At 42.1% G+C, this 25,190-nt stretch overlaps 1 protein-coding gene across 3 annotated transcripts; it reads right to left on the reverse strand.

Moving 5' to 3' along the window:
* Window positions 1–225: 225 nt before the first annotated feature.
* On the reverse strand, window positions 226–25,190 carry LOC113951956 (pregnancy-specific beta-1-glycoprotein 5-like). 3 transcript variants are annotated; one of them, XM_027653577.1, is made up of 11 exons: window positions 25,083–25,190; window positions 15,387–15,683; window positions 14,505–14,759; window positions 14,318–14,413; window positions 12,460–12,516; window positions 12,236–12,292; window positions 10,280–10,327; window positions 8,617–8,688; window positions 5,209–5,277; window positions 4,562–4,624; window positions 226–1,533 (listed from the first exon to the last, which is right to left on the reverse strand). In XM_027653577.1, the coding sequence occupies exons 1-11, from the start codon at window positions 25,123–25,125 to the stop codon at window positions 1,520–1,522; spliced, it is 1,071 nt and encodes a 356-aa protein (XP_027509378.1). In that variant the 5' UTR covers window positions 25,126–25,190; the 3' UTR covers window positions 226–1,519. The 3 variants fall into 3 exon arrangements, with proteins under 3 accessions (XP_027509378.1, XP_027509379.1, XP_027509380.1); XM_027653578.1 differs by having other exon boundaries at window positions 12,460–12,512; window positions 14,314–14,413; XM_027653579.1 differs by lacking the exon at window positions 10,280–10,327.

Consider the following 25,190-nt stretch of genomic DNA (forward strand, 5'->3'; position numbering starts at 1 on the left):
TCTTTCTAATATCTAACCTAAACCTCCTCTGGCACAACTTGAGAGCATGCCCTCTTGTCTTGCTGACAGTTGCCTGGGAAAAGAAACCAACCCCCACCTGGCTATAACCTCCTTTCAGGGAGATGTAGAGAGTGATGAGGTCTCCCCTGAGCCTCCTCTTCTCCAGGCTGAACAGCCCCAGCTCCCTCAGCCTCTCCTCATAGGTCTTGTGCTTGAGTCCCTTCACCAGCCTCGGTGCTCTTCTCTGGACCTGCTCCAGGACCTCAATATCCTTCCTGAACTGAGGGGCCCAGAACTGGACATGGTACTCCAGGTGTAGCCTCATGAATGCCTCACCATACTAAAGGACTGCCCAACAGAGAGACCTAGACAGGTTAAAATTAAAAAAGGACAAATGTAAAGCTCTTGGAAAGAGGAACCACAGAGCAGTTCTGTTGAAAAGAAGCAGAGGGACATCAACAAGCAGCAAGTAGAACATGAGCCAGCAGTGTTCCCTGGCAGCAAAGGCGGACAACAGCATCCTGGTCTGTATTAACAGGAGCTTAGCCAGTATACTGAGAGTAGTGATTATCCCCCTCTACTCAGCACACATTGATTAGACTGCATTTAGAATACTGCATTGGACCCCTTCAAGAAGGCAAAGATCAATTAAATTGGAGCAAGTTCAGTGAAGGGCTACCAAGATGGTCAGAGCACTTGTCCTGCAAAGAAGGAGAAGCTGAAGGCACTGTACTTGTTCAAGCCTGGAGAAGAGTAGGTTTTAGGAGGGTACCTAGCAGCATCCTTCCCATACTTACTGATCATTAAACTGATCATCAAGAAGATGGAGACAGTAGTTCCAGTTGGGAGAATGGAAGATAATGGGCATAAGTTGAAACAAGGAGAAAGATGAAAGGTAACATCATGCAAAAATTATAAAAAGCTTTAGATAAGAAATAAACCACTGCTAATAGTAGTGCAACTTTGTTCCAGTGCAACAACAAACTGAAATGTAGTTTAATCACAAAGTGAACCACTGTCATGAGATGATCAGTTTGCCAGGCTTCTGCCAACTCCAGGAGACAGCTTTGTCTGGAGCACTGAGTTCTTGTTGCATAACAAAGACTAGAAAACGCAACTTCCATCCATCTGGGTCTGCTGAAGGATGAGCTGTCTTTCTTCTGACTATAAAAAGGTACTGATCAAAAATTGCATAAAAAGCTGAGCAGTTAGGCCTTAACTCTTACATTCTGTGTTAGTAGAGCACTAAAAACTGCATACAAAACAATCCAAAAGACTTTTCCCATGATTCAGCCTATTTATCTTCACACAGTAACACTAGAAAAGGAGGCTGTCCCTTCTGAGAAAAGAAAAATAGGCACTGGAAACTGCTCGACTAGTCTTCAAAGTGGTTCTTTATGAAGCTCTGATAACTTCATTGCATGTGGAAGACCTTCAAGGGAAGAGGTAGCAGCTTCTTCACCACTGAATTTTACAGCTTCTCTTCCATCTTTCTTTGCTCCAAAAAGCAATTATTTGCTTATGATTTAAGATCTGAAACAAAAGAATAAGAAAAGCACACAGTAAATTACTGCCTTTTCTTCTAGAAATTTAAGGAATTATATGAGAATACTGCAAGCTATAAATACTACTAAAGTGTGAAGATGAATTAAGACACTGTCACATGACTTATAATAATCCAATTAGAGCAGCCATGTGACCCATGGTATCTGATAGCCACTAGATATTTTACCCAAATTATCTGTTTATGATTAGACATGTTCCTCTGCAACTGGAACATGTTAAGAACATTTATTACTTACTGCTGGCCACCTGCTAAGCTGGTAATCTGTGAAGCTGTTCTGATTTGGTGACTTTGGACCACACAACCAGGCAATTAAGACCACTTCTATGCAAAGGTTTTATGCCTGTAATGTTAGTATCAGTTGTGTATCACACATGCACGTGATGCTGCTTCTACTTCTTCCACACAGTATATGCCAAGTGCTTTTGGAGTTTTCTCTTTTGACAATTGCAAACACAGCTCTTATTTGACAAGGAGGAAACTGAAGGCAAAGGGAAGTTACAGTACAGGAAGTTAACATCCAGCAAGTCCAATACTACATGCCCAACCTAACTCACCACACGCAACATGCATCAACCTCTAACCAGGCTGATTTCCAACAAAGCATACACAAGCCCGCTTACATCGGTGTTTCCACCTTGGTGCATACACAGCAACTCTGTAAGAGCAACCACCTGGATGTGCCAAGGCACTATGCCCTTCAGTCTTTGCTTCTATTCTGATAGCACTATCTGCCCCTCTCACTAATCTCTAGCTCAGCACCACTCCAACCTAGGATAAGATAATGGTAACATATGATACTTATCTCTGTAGACAACAAGGAAAGAAAAGATGTCCCTAGTCTGGTCCTCCCAATGTTCCTAGATCATCATGCAGTATTTTTGTGATTTCTATGTTTAAAATCCAAGCAGGTTTACTGCTTGGTTACCTTCAAGCTGACTTATGCCAGCTTAATGCCAAGACTAAAGAACACGACCAAAATGCCAGCTGGGGCAGATGTGGGTGTGTGTGAAATACTTCCTTTTGTCTATGCAGTGAGAGGGTCTAAACATGAAAAAGGGTTCTCTCATATTATAGTTGTGGTCTTAAGCATCAGGTTTCATACTTCCCACAAACCATGCAAAATGTTCTGTTCTCACATGGCTTGCAAACAGCACTAAAGCAGGCACAGCTACATCTGACGTCTTGGCACGATGTAACAACAGAACCACTTCAGATGTTAAACCTTTAAGTGTGACGTAGGGGCACAGTTCAGCCAAGTACACAGCCTGTGCAAAGCAGCACATCACACAGGGATAATACACTGACTTACTTCATTTGGTCTTCAGTATTACTCCTTGGTAACTAACAGGATATGACTCAGTTATTAGGAGACATCACAGCTTCCTCTACAGTTGTACAGCCCTGTTTCAAGTCTGCTTCCTTGTTTCAAGACAGTTTCATCAGCGGCTTTGTCCACATCACAGTCAGGTTTCTTATACTTAGTCCTAACTGCCTCCCACCCTTCCACTTATCCATGTTTCTTCACATTCAGAGATTTTTTTTCCCTTTTCAGCATTGTTTTCAGCAAATATCAGAATGTGATTGCTTGGCTGGTAATTCAACAGAAGTATCAAACTCGGTAGAACAAAAAACTCTGCAGCAGTAAGGTGCCACTTGCTTCCACATCACTGCGCATTTTGAGAATCTTTAAATGGATTATCTGCATCAGCAGGCTCCAAAGTGGGTGTGTACAAGGCAATCCATTGTGGTGCAGGGAAAAAATATTTTTGCACCATTAATAAAATTTAAAAATTAAAAACACTGCTTTTTTAATCCCTATAATTTTTAATGTTTATTTTTGTGCATATTTTAGAATGCATATAATAATTATGGTAGTAATCATATATCATTTATAAATAAATATGTATAAATTGTGTGTATATGTTCAAAGTATTTTACTGATGTGGTGCACCACCAAAAAAGTTTGGGGACTTGATCTACAACACAAAAAGCAGAAACCAGTATGAGATACTCATAGTTACACCATTCAAGTAAGGACTGTATGACAGATAAAACAACATCTTTCCTTTTCTTTCCAGGAAAGAAAAATCATTCACAGTCAATCTGCAAACTTAATTTCTTAACAAATAAAAATGCTTTCATACACACTTTTTTAAAAACTTCTTACATTTTCTTTTTCAAAAGAAATCTTCTCAAATTTTCATTTGAGTCAGATAAAAAAATTTCAAAAGAAGAAGTTTCTGGTGTCTCAGTTAATCAGCTTGGAGACAAAACCAATCTCAAGTTGGAAGGCATCTGTAAGGATCATGAAGTCCAACTCCCTGCTTCTCTTGGGACTACCTAAAACTAAACCAATATGACTAAGAGAGCAATGACTACACTCCAATTTTGGCTTCCGAAGCACCTGGTAGCGTAGCAGAAAATCACACTGAAGACTTATCTGTAGAAAATCCAAAATTCCTATCTGTGAAATAGGAAGTTTCCAGACAGATTAGTTGAAGCTATAGCATGGTGCTAGATCTCAAAGTCTTTGATCCTTGTGACAGCCAGGTGGTAAACATAGAAGTAATTTCCCCAGCCTGGCAGATTCAATGGTAGCATGGAAAAGTGAAATCATCTGCCATCAATAACTGTGAATGTCTCAATTTCCCAAGGGTATAGTTGAAGTGCATGATCTGCTTAGAAGTAATTTCACTGCAGTTGTGTAAGATTTTTTCAGAAGTCCAAACCAAACCATTCTGTGATTCTAAACTGGCTAAATTGGCCAGTCTTCTGTACGCTTCCATCACAAACATCTGATTCCCTATCACATATCACACAGGGACATGCCCACCACACACACGCCACTTCCCTCCTACTAATTCTCACTCGTTTTCTAACCTGAGTATAAAGGGGTCAGAGAGTCATACACAGCCTGACCCAGCATTGCCACTCCCAACCTCTGTGCCAGTCAGAACACTCTTCCAAGACACAGGAAGCTTCACTCTCACATACCTTCTAAGCTGGGAGAGTTGTTCAGCTGCTCCTCATTTCCACCTTCTGTAACCTGCGTCAGTTCTGCAAGCACAAAGGCAATACTAAGACAATTCTGGCCCTCACAACACTGCCTCTCTGGCCCAGATGGATCAAGGATAATCTGACTGAGATCTGGAGCATTCATTTGGCATGAATAATAACCCTGGCCAACACGCCCCATCCCCATGGGACCACCATTCAATGCCTCCCCTCTCACCTCCATACTTGACTCTGCACTGTCTTCATGATCCTTTACGGATCCTGTGAAAGCCAAGCATGGGAGGCACTCAGCACCCATGGTGCCACCCATAACTGCACATCAGGAAGCATTAGGCAAAAGTCACAATGAACAAAGACTGTTCCACAGTACAGGCACTTACGGCCTTCATTTATGCTATAGCCATCTGCATGGTAGGCCAGTATGCTAATGTTCTCATTAAAGACATATGCACAGAGATCAGAAGACAACTACAGTCCCCTGCCTTGCTCAGCTTCAAGCTATGGCTCTATTGCCTAAGACTGAGTTGCTAGTTACAACTCAACATGTTGCCAACATCATCAGCTAACACCAAAAACCAATACTTTTCCCCCCAGGACAGCTTCCCATCTCTGAACCAGGCACTCACCTTCCTCAGTTACACCATCATCAACTGCACACTTGGATCTCAGGGTGCTGCTCTGCATGGCAGACAGTTCTGAAAAAGAGATCACAGTAGAGCTACAGTTCTCAGGAGTATCTCACTGCTTAACTTCACAGTGGTGTCAATCATTGCTTAGAGATGTGTGGAGGAGCAAGAATCAGAGTGAGAACGATTCCAGGCGTGGAAAAAGATATACAGCAATTGAAAAAGGACTTTATTATATGGACTTTACAGTTATTATGTGGTTTTAAATATGTGCATTGTATGTTACCCCTACAGTTGTAACTGCCCAGGCGTGCCCAGACATGCCTCTCCCTGCTTCTCCTTCTGATTGCCTGAAGAAGCTGCAGTGAGGAGAGAGCTACCATTCGTCCTTTCTTCCCAGTTCCTCCCTCTTCTCCTGAGTCCCTACTCCTATTCGTTTCCCTGGTTGTCTGTCTCATGCTCCACCCCATTTTCTGGCCCTTTCTACGCCAGAGCTTATATAAACCCCACACACTTTCAATAAACAGCCAGTGCACCTTCTACCTCACTTGGACCCCTTTGTGCAGTGCCAGAGATGAGTCGCCAGGTACAACTCATAAGACAAACAGCTCATAGGACAAACAGGTCATCATTCAGTTCTAGACAGGCTGCTCAAGACCTTCTCCAATCAGGTGTTAAAAACCTTCAATGGTAGAAACTCCATGATGACCCTGTGTAGACTGTCCTAGTGATTAGTTCTACTTACAGGCAGAAATCTTTCTATCATATCCACACAAAATCTCTACTGCTTCAATTTTGGACCATCAGCTTGATACCCTGTTAATACACCTTAGTAAACATGGTGGCTCAGCCTTCTTATCAACATCCCCATAGGTACTGGCAGTGGTGTTAAGTAGCCTGAAAGCCTGCTCTTCTCTGGGGTTGAACAAGCTCAATTTCTTCAGCCTCCCCTCAGAGGAGGAATTGTGCTCCAGCCTGGTGGCAACTCTTCCAGCACTGGGTGGGCCACAAACTAGATGCAATACTTCATGTGCCATCTAACAAGTGACAAGTGAAAATAACCACTTTCTTCAATCCACTGGCACTCCTTAGAACAGCCTAGGATGCTCTCAGCCTTCTCTGCTTCCAGGGAGCACTGTTGACTCATTGTGTACTGTCCATTAGGACTCACAAGTACCTTTCAGCAGAACTGCTCCTCAGCCTGCACAAGTGTAGGGTGTTGGTCCATCCAAGTGCGGGACTTTGTGTGGCTCCTGCAGAATTTCGTAAGGTTTACACAGCCCTTTACTCTGCCCTTATACTGATTGACTGCACTGCACATTTTGCTGTCATCTATAAACTCCATGACACTGTTTTCTCTCCCTTGTCCAGATCACCAAAATATACAGACCTCTGCAGTATTCCACTTGCCACTGGCATCCATGTAGAGTACAAACCATTAACCATGACCTGCAGGCTTGAGAAGATGGCAATTTTTCTACCCACGTAGATAGACATCACTTCAGACCAGGATATCCCAGCTTAGGACTCCAGCAATGCTGGGGACACTGCATAAAAGCCTTGCTGAAGTCAAGGTATGTGACACCCATTGTTCTTCCCTTATCTGCAAATCTAGTCATTTCATCCACAAAAGGCTGACAACTTGGACATCTGCAATTTACATGTACTCCCCAGTCTTCAGCTTTCTTCTCTGACCAGAAACACATTGCAAGAAGATTTGTGCCAGGATTCTCCCAGTGAGCCTGACTGACCTTCATCATTAATGAAGATGTTAGAGGACTGGACCCAGTATGGACCCCTGAAGCACACTACTATATACTGGCCTCCAACTAGACTTCATACCATTGATCACATCCCTCTGAACTCAGCAACCCAGCCAGTTTTCAGTCCAACTCACTGTCTGCTCACCTAGCCTATACTTCATCAGCATTAGAGAGCTCTAAATCAATCTCCTGTTCAACAAAGGCCCACATTTTTGTTGTTTATTCTTTTAAAGACAACAGCAGATGTTCTCAATATAATGGGCATTCCATAGTGGTTTCAAGCCTCCCTGAGCTTTGGCTTTCCTAATATGCTGCTTACCTGCCTAGGTAGTGTTCCTAAATTCCTCCACTGTAGTCTGTCCCTGCCTTCACATTGAGCATAAGCAATTTTTGCACTGGAACCCTGTCAGGAGCTCCCTGATTAGCCAAGATGATTTTCTGATTTTCCTGTTTTCCTGACCATCAGCATGGCCTGTGCTCATGCTTGGAGAAAGTCCTCCTTAAAGGCTTGATAGCTCTCTTGAGTTCCTTTACTCTTCAGAACTGTCTCCCACAAAATCCTGCCTACTCTCTTCCTGAATAAGTGGAAATCGGCTCTCCATAAGCACAGGGCCTGTACTCTGATGTTCACTTTCTCCCCTCCTCTCAGTATCTGGAGCTGTTTCTTGGTCACTACAGCCAAGGCAGCCATTTGTGACCAATCCCCATCCAGTCCTTCTCTGCAAATGAGTAGCAGATACAGCTGTACCCCACCCCCTTGCTAACATATGCAGTATCCTGTGTGAAGAAATTGTCCCTGATGCTGCTCAGAAATCTTCCTTACAGCTTGAATTGTCGTGTTGCCTTTTCAGCAGATGTCAGGGAGGTTGAAGACAGACAGACACAGAGAGTACTGTCTTCCACCAGAGACAATGAAGGACAGCCTGACTACACTTCACAAAGCAATCTCTCCAAATCAAGCTTCCCCTTGGCAAACCTTCCTCTTGGTTACATCAATTCCTGTTCCTCACTTAAGTGCTTCATGTGCACACACTAGAGAAATGAGGGCCTCCTTGCAGAGAACTCCCAACAGGCAGCATTAAACAGAAGCCAGCCCTTAGCAGGGACTGTCACTTGTTCTGTATTCTCATCTCACTCTGACTGGGATTATTTTTTTTATTTCTTTTTTTAAATCTCAATCGTCTCCCAAATATACACCCTTCAAGTCCTTATGCTCTGCTGGGGTTATTTCTAAAGGTGATAAAAATACAGGAGTCACTCTGCCCTTAACTACAGCCTGAAAGCCAGTTAACTCTTCTCTTGAAACTGCACAGTGTTCATGGCAAAATCCCACCCAATACTTCCAATAGGAAGCATTATATAGAAGTCACTCTGAGCCTTCAACTCCAAGCTGACAACAAACACCAAACTGGGAGGAGCTGTGAACTCCCTCAAGGGCAGGGAGGGTTAGGGCTAGGGCTAAGGACAATGCTCTCAGGCACTCGGTGTGACTCTTGGGGTGTCCTGTGCAGGGCCAGGAGTTGGATTTGATGATCCTGCTGGGTCCCTTCCAAATCAGCATACTCTGTGATTCTATGATGGGATCCTGGCCTCTTTGCCTACTGGGTCAGTATCACTGACTGTGCTCCATAGAACAGCCACTTACCTTCCTTATTTACACCATTGTTAACTGTGTGCTTGTCTTTCAGGGCACTGTCCTCCTTGTTCAATTCTCTGTCTGAAAAGAGATCAGAGTATAGCTTCAGTCCCTCAGCAGCACACTCCGTTGCTTTTTCCCCTCACCAGCACAGGGCTCAGCAGCTGCTATCAGCAGCAGCTCTGTTTAAAATTTCTTTGTACACACACTTCAGAGAACATCACAGCCTTGCCTACTATTTCCCATCAGTAGATCAGTGACTGCCTGTTACTTAAGTGCTGCAGGGTGTCCTGTGCAGAGGTGCACTAACTCCTCTTCATGATGTTCCCACTATATAGTGCTACAGAATAAAGTATTTTATTTTCTTTAATTCCTCTACTGTCCAAACTGACAACCTTTATCTATGGATCTGATTCTCTTTTGCCTGAACTGTATGTTTCCCTCCTTTCTACTTTAAGACAGGCATAAAATAAACCTCCTTCTCCTATATCCACATCTATGTATGTAGAAAAAGTTATACAAGTGATAAGACAATCCCACAGTGCACCACACCTTTACCATCAGCTACACAATCCCTGTTTCTTCATATGGAGAAAGCTGTTCTACACCCATTACAACTCATACAGGGAGAATAAGCGGCAAAACCCAGGGGGTTCTGGGTTTCCTTTTCCTTACTGTCAGCATTAGGGATTTTTTCCTTAACAGGAAAAAATTCTGCCTTCTCCAACCCCCTTATTATCAGCTACTTGTGGAAAATGCTGGAAGATTTAGTGAGTAAATGAATCAGTAGTGCAACAGACTGGGAAAAAAACCACATTTTTTTTTTCTGACTTGAACAATAATGATCAATCTTCCTAACCTTTTCGAGTAAAAAGAACTTCAGAAAAATACAGGTCCCCAAATTTCTTTGGAATTTACACTGACTGTATTAAGAAAACAAAACTGGAGCTTTGCTTAACTGCCAGATGAATGAAGTCAAAAGACTGTCCTAGAGCATAAAAAAGCAAGTGGAAGATACTGCATCTAAAAATGGTGCTTCTCGAAGGAAAGAAGCCTGCTGTAAATCCCAAATAAGAATTTTGCAAGTTTGGAAGCATCCCATCTCTAAACTAGTGTGCTGATCTATTTGCCATCAACACAAAGCTTTGAAGCCGGAGCATTTTATTGTCTCAGGTACTGTTTGAGGGTTTCTTTCCATCAGAAAGCAAAGCCCATCTACTCATCATGATATCCTATGAAAATACCCTTGCACTCTTTTGCCTGTAAATAAAAGGTGACATTAGACAAAAGGGTAATTTGCTTATTTACTATAAAAAGGGGTTCCCTCACATACACTTAGTTCTTCTTCCCACAGTGGAAATGGTGAAGTGGTTTCCAAACACAGCATGCAGCATCAGTCTCATTGTATCAAAAGGGAAGGTGAAGCCCCAAGAAGGTATTTGCTTTGTGCTGTTTACCAAACAAAAGGTTCCAGGTCTTTTTGACTTCTCATCTAGTGATCTACCCATCCACATTTACTGTTCCTAAGACAACAAGTCCTTCTAGGCCAACAGGGGAATGGTAAACTCTATACTGAGAACATGCTAATATGTTTAGGACTGCAAAAGGCCATGTACAAAATTATTTCCTCCCTCCAAGTTCTCCTGTTTTAGGGCATCATCTCACTTGTTACCTGCTTCAGGCCTTTCATTCTCACAATGAACAGCTTGTGAAAATGCAGCTGCAAGGAAACAGAAATCCTTTTTAGAAATATGTATGGAGACAGCACAGTAGTCTGCAAAATGTGCAACTCAGTCTTAAAGTGAAAACTTCATTATAACATTTTTAGCAGATACTTCTGAGAACCAGTATGTTATGCTACCTAAAGGACTCACAATTAATTTCAACTTTCCTCCAGCAACCACTTAAGATCCCAGACCATGACCAACATTGTCTATACTTATGCCTACAGCTTTACAAAATCTTTCTGAAGTCAGTTTACTTAAGGTGATAAAGCTGCAGATTTGCCATAAAAAGCCAGAGAGAAGAGAATACACATTTGCTTTTTTTACTTCATTTATGTGTTGCACTAACGCTGTGACTTTAAACTCTTTCTGTAGAATGTAAAGAACCTCTAATACGAACATTCTAAAGCAAATTTAAGCGCAGTACCAAAATGAGGGGGTTTGGGGGGCTTGGGGTTTTTTTTCCTACCCATCCTTCTTTTTTAACCTTCAGATTCACCCATAGTCTCTAGACTTTATGGATCTCTGAACCATGGGCTAGAACCACAGCTTTAACAAATGTTTGAGAATATTAAATGAAGTTTTTTACTTAAAATCCTGCTAAACAGCTCATAAGGGAGGTAGAACGGGAGGAAAAAATCCCAAACAAACCCAACGACAAAAAAAATCCAAGCCCTTGCTTTCATAGTGCTACCTCTCTACCTGTAGCAGCTTTTCCAGGCTCATCACCATCACATTTTTTAAATCCCCAAACTATAAAAACATTAAGAAACTTTGGAAATTAAATTAAAGAACAACTTAAGAAATTAAATCAAGTATAAAGAAAACCTCTGCAAAGCGACACAGTAGTTTTCAATTCAAGAAACATCCTGCTCCAGGATGCTGACTGCAGCAGCTCATGTGAGATACCAGACCGAGTATCCCACATGAAGACACTGTTAAATTCAAAACCAGAACACTCCAACAGGGCACTTGACCCTGCACCTGATGGTGGGAGCTTTGACCATTCCCCACTGAAACAGTGTTTGGTCTCGCAATAGAGTGTTTTTCAATAGTCTTCCCCTGTTCTCTCTAATCTGCTTAATTGTTTTGGGGTTTAATTTAGTTTAGTTCCTAAAAACAGGCCGGAGTGGTCCTGGCAACAAGAATCATCCATGTTAAAGCTGGAACACGTTAGCCAAATTCACCCTTGTGAAAGGAGCACAGACTAAAGGAGTTGTCTGTCCCCTTCCCTCTCTGCTCACCGTATGGAGCAATTTCCATACTCCATTGAGTCCAACCCTCAGCCCTGCACAGAACCATCCCCAAAAGTCCAAGAGTATCATCCAAACATTTCTTGAACTCTGTCAGGCTTGGTGCTGTGACCACTTCCCTGGGGAACCTGTTCCAGTGCTCAAACACCCTCTGGGTGAAGAACTCTTTTCTATTATCCAACCTAAACCTCCCCTGACACAACTTCAGGCCATTCCCTCAGGCCCTGTCACTGGTCAGCACAGAGAAGAGATCAGCGTCTGTCCCTCCTCTTCCCCTCACGAGGAAGTTACAGACTGCACAAGCATGTAAGAATAAAAGAGACAGATAATATTAACCTCATTTCAGCATGTAAATCAGCCCCAGTTCTTCATTTTTTGAGAGGGAATTCATCTCCAAAGACAGCTGCTGACCAGGGAAATCTGACGTGATTCACTGTAACTCTGCCAGCCCCACCAACACATTCACTAAGTGCAGGTTCCTGTAATTATCCCATATTGGACCTCAGCTGAGACTTTGAGTCTGCATGTGCCCACACTGAAAATCAATTCAAAAGCTTAGATCTTGCAAAAAAGTAAAGAGCAAATCAGAGTCCCTGCTCCAAACAATAGCAGATGTCCAAAAACATTAATACAGCAATACAGGTTTCTTACCTCTGTCTGAGTTATGCTGTTCCTGGCTGTCCACAGGGAAAAGTTGATCCTGTTCTCCTATAATGAAATTTATTTATTTTAGGAAGTATGTACTAGTCACTCTAAGAAAACTTACTCCTTTACCTGTCCGATGAAAGACTATACTGACACAGAATAAAAACTGACAAGCCTAGACCAAATGAAAGCAACAGTCTGATTTCCAGACATCTGTGACACTGTCTTACCTGAGCCATGCACTGGACTGTTCTGAGCAACTCTTCTTCTTTCGAATTTGTCTCTACCTGCACCCAAACAAACAGAACACCTGGAGAAATGACTCAGAAATAAAGTTTCTCTGGAAACTCATTGACAGCCTCCATTCATTCCATCCCCTCCCCTATCCCCAAACCAAAAAAAAAAAAAAAAAAAATTCACTGAGAACATGCAACTGAATACTTGACTTGGAGAAAGAACAAAGAATGAAATATAGTTTTGGGGCAAAGACAATTAGTGAAAGATAAACAGAATGGGCCTCTTGCAACAAGAAGTCAGAACACATCTAATCAAATCTAAGGTAGAGCTTAATTTATGATTCTGAGTCTTGTACTTAAATCGGCAAATCTCTTTTGCTGTTTGATTATACCTGTGCACTGCTTATCCTACCAAGGTATAACAAGTTTCTTTTCTAGCATATTCAAACCTTCATTGTTTCAAGGGAAGTAATGGAATTGTTTTGATTCTATCTGATGGTCAGTTACAAGCAATTAAATGCATGCTGAAAGAGACTGGGGAATTTCCATCCTTGGAACTATTCAAAGTTTGCCTGGACAAGGCCTTAAGCAACTTGATCTAGCTTTGAAGTTAGTCGTGCTTTGAGCAGCAAGTTGGATGAAATTTCCAAGAGATATCTTCCAACCTAGTTTATTATTCCATGCCAACTAAATGGAGAATGAGCAGGAAAACATAAGGTCCACATACAACATATATATCTGTTTAAGTTCTGATCAGAGCCTTCTTCAAGAATATCATCAATTAGTCCTTCCCCATACTCCTCACCCTACAGCCACCCCATCCGGAAGCCAACAGGAATCTTCCATGCAGAGCATGCATAGGATGAAGAAATGTATTCCTGTTTGGAACCCTCTCAAACACAAAGAGGTGTGCACCTCTTTTTCAAACCAGAAGACAATCTGACACATTAACCCAAAAAGGTGGCAGCAGGAGATACGGAACTCCCAAGATGATGGCAACACTGTTGGTGTATTGAAATTGTGTGAACAATTTCCACTGCATTTCCGTGAGTATTGCCTTGGCATATTTGGGTGTGAACAGTAAAACTAACTGCGTACTTAAAATGGCTTCAGCCTTGAGGCTAGAACAAAAGAGGCTTTCTGCCAAAGTCAAGGAGGAGTTTTTGGCAGGTGAACAAGTTTTCTCATCTCCTATGGACACCTGTTGTTATCCAATTAGCACTGTACAACAAAGTATGTTTTCCTTATGTATCCAATGCTCTGTGAACAAGAAACACACGTCTGAGTGTCATAAGCAGTATATAAGGTGTCTTTCTTCTAATAAAGCGGACATTTTGCCGATCATAATGATCTGTGAGCATCTGTCCATACCCCTCCATTAATACAACACAGGCTGACAGGAGGCACAGAAGTCCCCATTTATCAGTTGATCACACTGAGTTGTCAGATTCAACAGGCCGTGGTATAAGCCTGTCCTAACAATAAATCTGATCTTGAGTGCAGCTTTACGATGCGCTCAAAAAGGGCTGTCAAAAGACACTCAGGTAGGAACAGGAGAGGCTACAAATACTTGGTAAATAGAAACAAACAGTAAATGAAACACCCAGTCGGAAGGAGAAATATGCAAATGCAAATTGCAATGTTTCCCAGCACTCAGAGCCCAGTGCCCAAATGCAAGGAAGTTCAGTACATCACTTCCTTCAAATCTACTAGCCTTTGTCTAAACTGTACTTGTTTCTATTACTGTTTTTACAAAACACCCCATGGTTAGAAACTTTCACATGTTCCACAGTTCCTTAGATGAGCATAATCTTGAAGCACGTAAAACTCAATTAGGAAATGCTCTACATACCTCTTGTGCATAGGAATACTAGGATTACCGGAAGTAGTATAAAGAGGGGAAGAAGCACATAAAGAATAATTCTGTTTCTTTTCTGAGAGCCGTATCCTTTAAAAAAAAAAAAAAAATGATTGGTTATTTATAAAGCTTCCCAGCCAAGCCTCTCAGACCTGTGTTTGCAACCTGACACGTTCATTACCTTTTTCATCTGAAATGCATTGAATCAAAGAGATTTCAGAGCTTCTTTCCGTTTGTGAGAATGTAATGAAACATGTAGCGTTCTTGGTAGCATCAATATTCTTTATAGGGATGGAAAATTCCTGGCTCCAATGACGGCGTGGATTGTTACTGAGCTTCCAAGTGTAATTCACAGGCCTCTGGAAATCTGATGTACAGTTTAACACAAGGTTATCACCCCTGATGCTGTAATTTATTTTAGGTTCTGAAGGGGGATCTAAAAGGAGAGAAAACATTGAGTTTAGTTATAAACTGCCTTGAATTTTAGCACAGTACAAGGGCTGGAGCAGCAAAAACAGCAGGAGAGTGCAGAGACAAAAGTGGTCATGTAAGGTTTGTGTGTGCACATGCACACATGAGCAAGAGAGAAATGTGTTTCTAAAAGGAACCTGTAAACCACCTCTTTGGGGTTCTTTGATGCCTAGTTCAAGCCTTCTCATGGCTCACTGTCAATAGGACTAATATACCCACTGGTCAAACATATTTGCCAAAGAGTGCTAGTGAAGATGAGTAGATGTGCACAGGATGATGCCACAGATATTCAAGCACATAATGCCTGGGATAACATGGTCAGCTTGCTCAAAGGGTTTGATTGTCTACCTGGAAGTACAGCGTGCCATCTACGCACACTAAAAGTCATTCCATGGTGAATAATGACTGGCACACAAATTAGATGCCATCTTTGAAAATATGTTCAAAGTGCCTAAGCAACTTAACAACAGAGCCAAAGAACAGCCCCCCATTGTTTCTATTTGCTTTGTTGAGAAATAAACAATCCCCTTTCTAGATTTTTTAAAGTGAATGAAGTGGTGCACGTTCTTTATGCAGCTCTTACTCTACTTACCTAATACCTCAAGAATGAATTCTAAATAACCATCTTTCCCAGAAGTCCGGTAGACTAACTCATATGTGCCAGCATCACTCTTCTCCAAGTTAAATATAGTCAAATTCCCATTCTCCTTAAGCACACTCCTGCCTCGGAGATGAGTTAAATATGTTGGTGGGTTTTGCCCATCCCATTCAGCCACTATATCCTTGTTTTTCTTCCAAGTAATATCCTCTGTTCTTTGCTTTATTTCTGCTGGAAAAGTAAAATTTTCTCCCACAATGCCAGACAACACATCCTCAGAGTAGATGAGTGCTACAAGAGAAAAAAAAACAAGTTACTTTAACAATTGTTTTATAAAATACTGCTTGACTAACACTGTATGCATTATAAGACACATTCAAATTTAGGTTAAAATCACATCACAATGTTGCAAACTAAGGCATGTGTTAGTTTAGAATTACCCAAACACAGGCTGTCAGCACAATCATATGACAGGCACTACAAAGGGATCCAATTTCCACATTCTGGTCCCAGGTAGAATCACTGTCCTGATCTTCTTCCCTATCCTAAGACCCTCTATCCTCAGTACTTTCCCTCTGTTCACCTGAATTAGGTCTCCTGCCCATGGTCTGGTGAAAAAGATGAAATTGTCGCCAGTAAAATCTATTTTAGCATCTTGTTGCAGAACACCCAGACTGAAGTTTCCTTTGAGTAAATAAACAAATTTTTCCAGCATGAATATTCACAGTTATTAAAAAGCACACTTCTGACATAAAATTGCTACTCAGTTCAAAGCACCTGCTCTGAAATCATGGAGGTATTAGGGATTTCCCTTGGAAATGTCACTTAAACAAGTTTATTTCACAGACAACATATGTGAAATAACATCCAAACCTCTGAGATCTAGCAGAGCTGTCAGCAAGAAATGGAGCTGTCCAGAAACCTGAACTGCTAAAAAGGCCCAGATATTCAATGTAATTAAATACATAAGAACAGAAGAGGAATAAGAGATTTTCCCTAATTTTTATTAAAAACAGCTACATTTATAAGAAGAAAAATATCTACTTATATAACAGACAAAATTTTGCTGTGGGGAGGGGATACTGTAAACCATTAGCATCTCTGCATCCCTGCTTCTGTCTTCAGGAATCAACTTTCAAATACTCTAAAACAACCACAAGATTACTGCCAGGGCAGACATTTATGTGTACATAGACAAAAACATGTTGATACCGAGTTCAAGTTACACTTGCATTAAAGACTCTACTCCAGAGACTACAGCTGGTAGCTGGTAACTCTTTACTACTAAGTTGAAGGAAGGGTATGATTAAGTTATAAATGAGGTCTCATATTAAGGCGAGATTCCCAATACACACCATGTAAAACTTCCCTTTAAATAGTAACTGTGCATGATGAAACACAAATACTTCTACTCCTCAAGCCAACCGGTTGCAAGTGACAGCTATTTTGAGTTTGTTTTGGTTTTGATTTTTTTATTTATTTGTTCGTCAAAGGCATCAAGTTAAGAACCCACCAATTCTTGTATCATTCCAGGCTTCCCTTGCTTCTGGTGTCATCATTGTTACATCAGTGTCACATCATTACTACTGTTCACAAATCAGTGTGGATACTACAGCTTTATCACACCAAGTCACTTCCCTTCACTGTATACAAGTCCAGAAAACAAACTATAACCCATCTTGCTCCACGTCCTATCTCCTTTCCATACGAAAACAGACAGAAGGTCCTTTCCCATAGGCAAAGAACAGTGCTGGTCAGTGTACTGTGTCAGCAGCTCCTCTGCTTGCTGCCAGACCAGAGAATCAAGGACTTTCTCAGACAGGATACTGAAGCAATGAGAAACACACTTCTGTGTGCCTGGGTAGAGAACTGCACACACAGGTCTTCTCCATGCCTTTCTTTTTATGGAATATCCAATTTGTTTGCAGTTTACCCATGAAAGTACTCTTCTTGTGCCATTACAGTTGCTACTTCTTGATGTCTGCACTTACATGGAGGCCTTTTCCAGGCACAGGAAATGTAAAAGCAAACAGGGTAAGTTCTCACTCCCACATCTTTTCAGCACAACCTACGTGCTGTCTTTGTCTTCTATCCTGTTCAGGCGGATTTAAACATCTCACTTGCTCCCACTGCCCCAGTATGAGCATCTCTTTCCACTCATCTCAATTAACGATTTCCAGAAAAGAAAAGAACACAGGGGAGCTCCAACACTTGTGTGAAGACCACAGGAAAGCAAGATGCTGGGCAGGGTGGAACACTGTTTTGACCTGATGAAGCTTGGAGTCTTGTTAGAGACTTTTGTTTCATAAAGACAATTTCTAGGAGTGTGTATTTCTCAACAAGTCATCTCTCACTGCCTAAGGACCTATAGTATTCCCAGCATGGAGGAAAACTCCCTGCTCTACCCACTGCAAAATTCTACCTCTCGGTATCTTCAGCTCACAGACACAAACAAGCTGTGGTGGCTTAATATCAGCATGCATAAGCCAAGCCGTGGTGGCTGCTGACAAGAGCAAGGTGACATGACTTCCTGAAGGAAAGGAAGCAGCCATTTGCTGGGGACTAAGAACACAAGCGAAGACAGCCACCACTGCTCAGCCAACCACTAATAACTTCCTAAGCTTGGGGGTCGATCCAGGTAAACTCTCCACGTCTTTATTCCCTTTAAGTTAGTCATAAGAGCTATGCTGAAGCTATAAGGGAAAACCTGTTGCTCCTTCAAGACCAGAAAAGAGAAAGAAGGAAAGCAGAGTTGAAAAGAAAACACATTTTCTCTCCACAGGTTCTGCTTGGCACAGGGGAGTACTGCTCTCTTCAGCACACTCTCCTCTTGCTCACTGATGAAACGAAGGTTTCACAGCAAGGAGCTGAAGAGTTCCTGCCTAAGGAAACTCGAGGCTTCCAGAAGCAGAACAACGAAAAGTTTACTCTTTGGATAACTGTCATCTCCTGCCATCTAAAAATGTCCAAATTTTATTGGACATTTTGGTTTTATTTATATTGGTTTTATTTCCCTGCTTTATTGGTCTAGTGAAAATGTGAAGAAATTTCCCAGTCAATCTGTCAGCTTCCTTTTTTTCAAGGAAATCATACAGAAATGTTGCTTAAGGTCACAACATGTATCTTTGAGCTTCTGAAGAAAGCGTGTGTCATGACATGTTTTCTAAATTTCCAAGGAACCCTTCCCCCTCTTTTCTACGTAATTTTATATGGAAATAGATTTCACAGCAGTTTGCTTCTCTGGTGTGAGCAAAGAGGGAGAAATGACAGCCAAACACTCTCTCATACAATCTTTTTGGAAGGCTGGAAATAAGAATCATGTTTCTCTGCTTTCTCCCTCTCTCCTTATTGTAGCCTATTATTCCAACATAAAGTTTACACAAGAAAGTAGTGGGGTGCTAAGGCCTTCAGTAGCCTCTACAGAAACCATCAGACCACCTGCTCCTGTATCTCCTAAAACCCACTCCAAATTCCTTCTTATGCCAAGCCTTTTTGTTCTTCCCTTCCAAACAAATCACATGATGAAAGTGTCACAGATAAAGAGAAGGTAACATTGTGTGGGCAAAGCCTCTTCTGCAAATCCACCACCTCATCTTGTCTACATCATCTTCTGCTCCCACTTCTCCAGCAGCCAGACCCCTGCAACCCAGTGTGCTGTACTTGAGTCTTAATATTCACCTGACTAATTCTGACTCTGAGCACTTAAGCAGGCTAAAGGTATCCATGTTGTGTTCAGACTGAGTAAGTAGAATTTAGTACTCCATTTATCAGCAATAAATACTTCATTACTGTATTTGTCTACCTGGTTTGACTTTCTTCACTAGTTTTCTTGGAGCTGATGTAAGGCTTAGTTACTTTGGAGAAATGTCCGTAAGCTAATTCCCTTTTTATTTTTAATACTATCATTATTTTTTGGGGTTTCAAGTACCTATCTGAAATGCATATATGTCTATATTAGGTCTATAAAAGCAGCAGTTAGACTCTCCTATTACCATTAAGACACTAACATTCCACCTGCTAAAGCTGAGTGGAAAAGTCCTTACTGGTTAACTTATAGCAAGGAACTGTTTGCCTCAGGAGATGGGCTTTTTAAATAGTGGATACTTGTTTTATTTTTTGTAACTTCCCAACTACCCCTTTTCTAGGCTTTTTTAAAATTGTGAATTCCCCCAGCAACTGTAAGCAGCAGACAGTTATGTTCCCTCCTAACCCTCAAAACCACCAGGTGCAAAAAACCCTGAAATAAATGTTCAGCCCAGAAGGACTATCAGAATATTCACCAATAAGAGGACCAACAGTCCTCCTAATTCTCCCACAGGCCACAAACACAACCCACTTCCCAAACTCCAGTAGACCCATGGCATAAAAGCACAGGCAAAAGCTACAGCCAGGAGGGAGAGAATGCAGATGCATCAAAAAAAGCTGTAGCAGCAACCGAGGCTGTTGCAAGATAAAATCAGATTCGTGCAGAAATTACTGCAAATCCTACTCGTAACATCAAAAGCACAGCTTTTCACTTGCATACTGAAACATATTCACAGAGATGTGTGTTGCTATCCCTGGACAATACAGGGCCACCTGCATCTACAGAGTTCTACACATCAGCAAAGGCAGGACCCAATGGTAGCAACCACCAACAGGTCTGGGTCCCTCTCTATCACAAAATCCATACCTTTGGTTATAACCCTCAGCAGGGGTCTAAAAACAGGCTGCATTCCCTGCACAGCTGATGTTTTGGTCCTGTGTTTTCCCCATTCTCAACTTCATTTCCTGCTGAGGGTGGGAAAGAATAAGTGAGTGAGTGCCTGGGTTTGGCTTCACGACTTGTTTCCAGGAATCTAGCCACCTCTGACTTTCCCATGAGCAGGAGGACCTGGTTCACAACAGCACACTTGGAAATCCTGGTGTCTTTGCCTTTGAGTTAAGGACAGAATCTATCCAATCCAAAATTTTGCAGGTCAGGCCTGTTTCTTCAAATATCAAAAACTGAAGCTAAGAGTACAGTGCATGTCTCAACATGGATACTGATTGTGCAGCTCTGGCTTCTTAACCTTTAAAACTTTGACTCTTGATACAAAAGCAACTCTCAGGAGATGCCTCTAAATAAATTTAATGTTAGAAGTACCCACTGGGCTGTATTTCCAAGTTGGAAAGAATATTCCTTTCTCTGAATGTAACTATATGGGCTCTTATTTTTGTGGCACCTTCTTGATTTGGGTGTTTTCCTTTTTCCAAAGCATTGCTTTAGGTTAGTTTCAGGTAAGTCTATTCATCCCATAGTAACCAAACATCAACAGAAATATTCCATCTCTAGCAAGTCTGCCTGTTCATACACCAGGATACACTAAAGGTAGCAGCAAGAGAAAAAGCTTCACAAAATTACTCCTCCATTAGTAGCAAGAGGAAATTTCTGATGTAACGGTCTAGATACACACAATATTATTAGCAAACATTGCCTACTCACAGCTCTCATCATCACCCTGGTTGAAGCACAGTTTTCACTTTTGCTAAGCAAACCACATGCAGTTTGTTAGGTCGCTTCTTACTACCCGTGTAGCACAAATTTGAATTTCCATCACTCCTATCATTCACATATCAATGCAGCCTTAAAATCCAAGTACTTTGGCTTCGTATATTCCTTCTACTGCCTGAGTCCCCAGAAATTACCTCTGAGCAGCATTATGACTTTATTAATAATTATTCAGTCACAAATTATTCTGGTTTAATTATTGATTTAACTGGTCTTATTATAGAAGAAAGACTGATCCCTGCCTTACAAGAGTCTTTCTTACTTGGTTCTACAGAGGGGAAACTTCATCTATTCTGTGACAGTCTGAGTCTACCAGGGTAGTCTGTACTACCAGGGCAGTACAACAGCAAATTCACCACACAGAGGGGGAGTTACTGCAGGACCACAGGATCCAAATCTTCTTTTGCTGTGGAGGCACTATATGGGGCACTGATGGGAAGAGAACATGTAAAAACATACCTGTATGTTCCATAACACAGACAACTTTAGGATAACCTTAATACTTCAGCTTCAGAAGGGTTTATGTACTAAACTATTATTGCCTGTACCTTGAGGCAACCTATATTTATCTAGTTCTCTTGTCAAGAACTTAAACAACGAAACCTTCCCTTCAGGAGAGAGCTGCAATATGAGAACTCCGATTTTAAGAACCTTGTGCCCCCTGCCCCAGACAACTGATTAGCTCAGGGCAATTAAGCAAACACCAGATCCCACACATGGGTAGGTGTGCATGGACATCCCACTTTCCCTCCCCTCCACCTGCTTTTGCCCTCCTGCTCTGTTGGACTGAGCCAACACTGTTCATAACATTTATACGGTTGGAGGTTTTTGACAACTAATGCAATTAGCTAAATCCAGTGAATGCCCAGGACAACACATGGCCTCCCAGCATAAGGCAAGGGAGGGAGGGGGAGGACTGGAAATCACCACTTTTAGCAGTGGTGAACTATTAGGGAGGGCCAGTGTGTGCTGCAGAATACTGATGATCCTGGCTTTCTAAGGTCTAAGACCATTAATTACATTAAGCCAAGAGACTATCAGTGACATTTTTCACTCTGTGTTCATACGTCCATCCTGTAGTGTTAAATAGCAATGGCAAAAAATTTTTTATTTCTTTTTGGTTTTAATATAATATAACAGCCTCAGCTCTTATCAAGAGTTTTTAAGCAGGGGGCAGATGTTTGGTTTAGGAAGATTCAAGAGTAAGGCTAAAGGACAACAAAAGTGGGTGTCAGCTTCATAAAGCTGATGACTGATTTTTCCATTTGTATCATTAAAAACTGTTTAATATTTCTATTAGCAGCCTATAAACTAACCACATTCTACAAGCAACCTGAATTTTTTAGGAGTACAGATTTTCCACCATTCATCCCAATGCCTTGTAATGTAGTTCTCATAACATTTCCCATGGAGTGGAGAGACACAGGAGAAAACACTGAGCAATATCAGTGTTTTTGTGATCAACAAAAATGTAGAAAGGAGCATATATTTCTGTGTGTAGAGAAAAAAAGACAAGAAATTTTAAAATAAAAACAAAAGCCAGCCCAAACCTGTCAAACGGCCTAATGAGAAAGTAACAAAAAGCCACACTGAGGTATGTTTAGTTTCTATGCTGGAGATTCAGAAGAAGTTTGAAAGAAAACCTGAGAGATGCTAAAAATTATTTGTCAGTCTATGCTCAATACTGTACATGATAACCTCTGCTTTTAGATCAAATAAGTCTTCTCCGCTTAACTCAATTTTTATAAATAAGCTGAATTGGTAAATGAAGCATTAAGGAACCCAGAAGGCTGAAATACTGCATAAAATGGATTTGATGCTCAGAACATTGAAAGAGTTGCCTGGCTTTCACATGAGCCGCACTACGGATGCAGAATGCTTCCAGGTGTTCTACTTCACATATTCAGCTTAATTCCCGTATCCCCTCTGCTTTTGGGGTGAAGTCCTGGCTCTGCTAAAGTTACTAGAAGTTTGGCTGCTGTCTGCAGTGGAGCAGAACATCCCTGCTGGTGTGGCTTGCACTGTGACATCCTGCTGGTGTGGTATTATTTATTAATCTCGTCCAGGGAGGATGCAAAGACTTCTCCATGGGTTCCCTCAATAAACTTGGCCACAGATAACACATTGACTTTTTTTTTCCACCCACACACAACCTCCAGGATCCCAAATCTGAGCACAGTTTTGCCTTGAATTTCCAACAACTGAAGGAAAATGCTCTTGGGTATGTCTCGAAGTCCTTCCATAGCCTCACGGTGAGACTATGCATTCTAATTTGCAAGTCTGAGGTTTTATCAGACAAAAACCTGACCCAGCAGAGCATTGTGAAGAGCGGGAATCCCTATTTGTCGAGCAGGAATTCTGAAGACGCCAAAGCTACACTGCAGCTTCCATGTGTCACAGGCTCCCACAAGAGAATGGAGAAGCACATCTCCCACCCCATTCCAGACGTTCAGCAACACAACTGGGATAAGTGCAGTGCTTTGAATTTGGATGGAGAAGGCAGAGATTCAGAACAGGAAGACTGAAGGAGGATGAGAATCTACCAACAGCATCCTGGTGTTTACAACAGGTATCTGCAAGGCTAGAAACTTGCATGCTAAGTCAAACTGGTACTGGTGTACTTTATGCACTTGGGCAGATCAGTCTGACTTTCAGGGTCTTGATTTTCTCATACAGAAATGATAGATTATTTTACCTTGTTAAAATTAACATGAAACATTTACGCACAGTCAACATACATAATAGCAATAATGCAAGCATACAAACAAAAACATGGTGTGAAAGCTTGCCTATTTAGTTTAGTGAACAACAGCAAAGAGTTTGCAGTCCTTGTCTCCTGCCCTAATCAACCACTTCAGAATCAAAGACCCTCAATGAAGACTTCTAGAATAGTATGAGGAGGAAATGCAAGGGAGTTGCTCTGAACACTCAGTAGCAGAACCAGCTGCTTAAAGCCTTCAGGAAAAGCAGGAGGAGACTGTTAATTTTTTAAACAGGGGATACAATAGCTCCTATTTTAGGCATATCCAGGAAACTCCCAAAGCAAAAAAAAAAAAACCAAGTCACCAAGAAATCCCTTAGACTAGAGGAATGATAAGAAGATCTTCATAGATTAAACCATGCTTCTTGTCCCTTTGGCCCATCTAGCAACAGCAGCTACCTCTATTGACAACAAGAACGTTTGTACATATATCTTCAATTTCAAAAAATGAGCGAGTTTTTTTTTTTTATACTTCTCACATTCACAGCCCAGGGCAAGGGTTATGGGTATGAGGGTTATGTTCCTCAGACACACAGGTGGAACTTGGACTAAGAAGGCCTTTGATTAGTATTTCACCAGAAGTTAACAGCAATAATTTACTTCTACGGGGAAAAAAAAAAAAAGAAAAAAGCGCCACAATAATTAAAAAACAAAAAAACAACAAAAAAAAAAACAACAACACAAAACCTTTGACAACTTTGATGGTCTTTCCTTGAGCAAGAAGGAACACAGAACACAGTATAAACAGCACTTTCATATACAGGGGTGACAAGAATATTTCTACAATAAAAGCTTGCTTCCTGAGCTCCTTAACACCTCAGGAACAGGGGGGAATTAACTCGCCGTAGGCGGGTGCCATAATATCACACCCATTTCCTACCACAACCTTCCTTTACACAAGTTTGAGAGAAACGGGACAGAAGAACAGGGCAGGGAGTTCCTAAAAGTGCTGACTCCTGGCATGAAATTCTAGAGTTAGATGCGGGAGGCATGCAGCCGCCTGGTTCTGCCCGCTATCCCTTGGAAGGACAGAGAGCAGGAGGCACGACCGCTCCTGCCCAGCCCCGCGCAGGGAGACGCTGCCGCCGCGCTGGGACCAGGCCAGGAGTCCAGGGCGGTCGCGGCCCCCTGGAGAAGCAGCCGCCCCCCTGGAGAAGCAGCTGCCCCCTGGGGCAGCTTCCCAGGCCGCAACCACTGCCAGAGCCCACCAAAATTCCAGCGGCAGCGGCGCAGTCCCGTCCAGGCCGCTCCCCGGGGCGGCACAGCCCGTCCGGCCGCGTGGGGAGCAGAGGGCAAGGGATGCCCCGCTCCCGCGGCCCACGATATCCTGCATGGCAAGGAGTGAAGGAGAAAGGCGAAGGGCTCGGGAAGGGTCCCCACCGTGCCCCTCCCGGCTTACCCAAGAGGGACGCGAAGCACAGGAGCCATGCCAGCAGCCGCATCGTGGCCCGCCCGATCGGAAGTCAAGGCAAGGCAGCTCACGCACGCCTCGCTACTGGCGGCTCGC

The sequence above is a fragment of the Corapipo altera genome, unplaced genomic scaffold (assembly GCF_003945725.1).
Source record: "Corapipo altera isolate COAL_440 unplaced genomic scaffold, ASM394572v1 61, whole genome shotgun sequence".
Taxonomy (NCBI): domain Eukaryota; kingdom Metazoa; phylum Chordata; class Aves; order Passeriformes; family Pipridae; genus Corapipo; species Corapipo altera.

Bases quoted from the DNA above. Each gene is read 5' to 3' on its own strand.
- LOC113951956 (XM_027653577.1), bottom strand. From the start codon at position 25,125: ATGCGGCTGCTGGCATGGCTCCTGTGCTTCGCGTCCCTCTTGG. The intron at 14,760-15,386 runs GTAAGTAGAGTA...CTCTCCTTTTAG, and splicing joins ATTCATTCTTGAGGTATTAG to ATCCCCCTTCAGAACCTAAA. The intron at 14,414-14,504 runs GTAATGAACGTG...TTTTTTTTAAAG, and splicing joins ATGCATTTCAGATGAAAAAG to GATACGGCTCTCAGAAAAGA.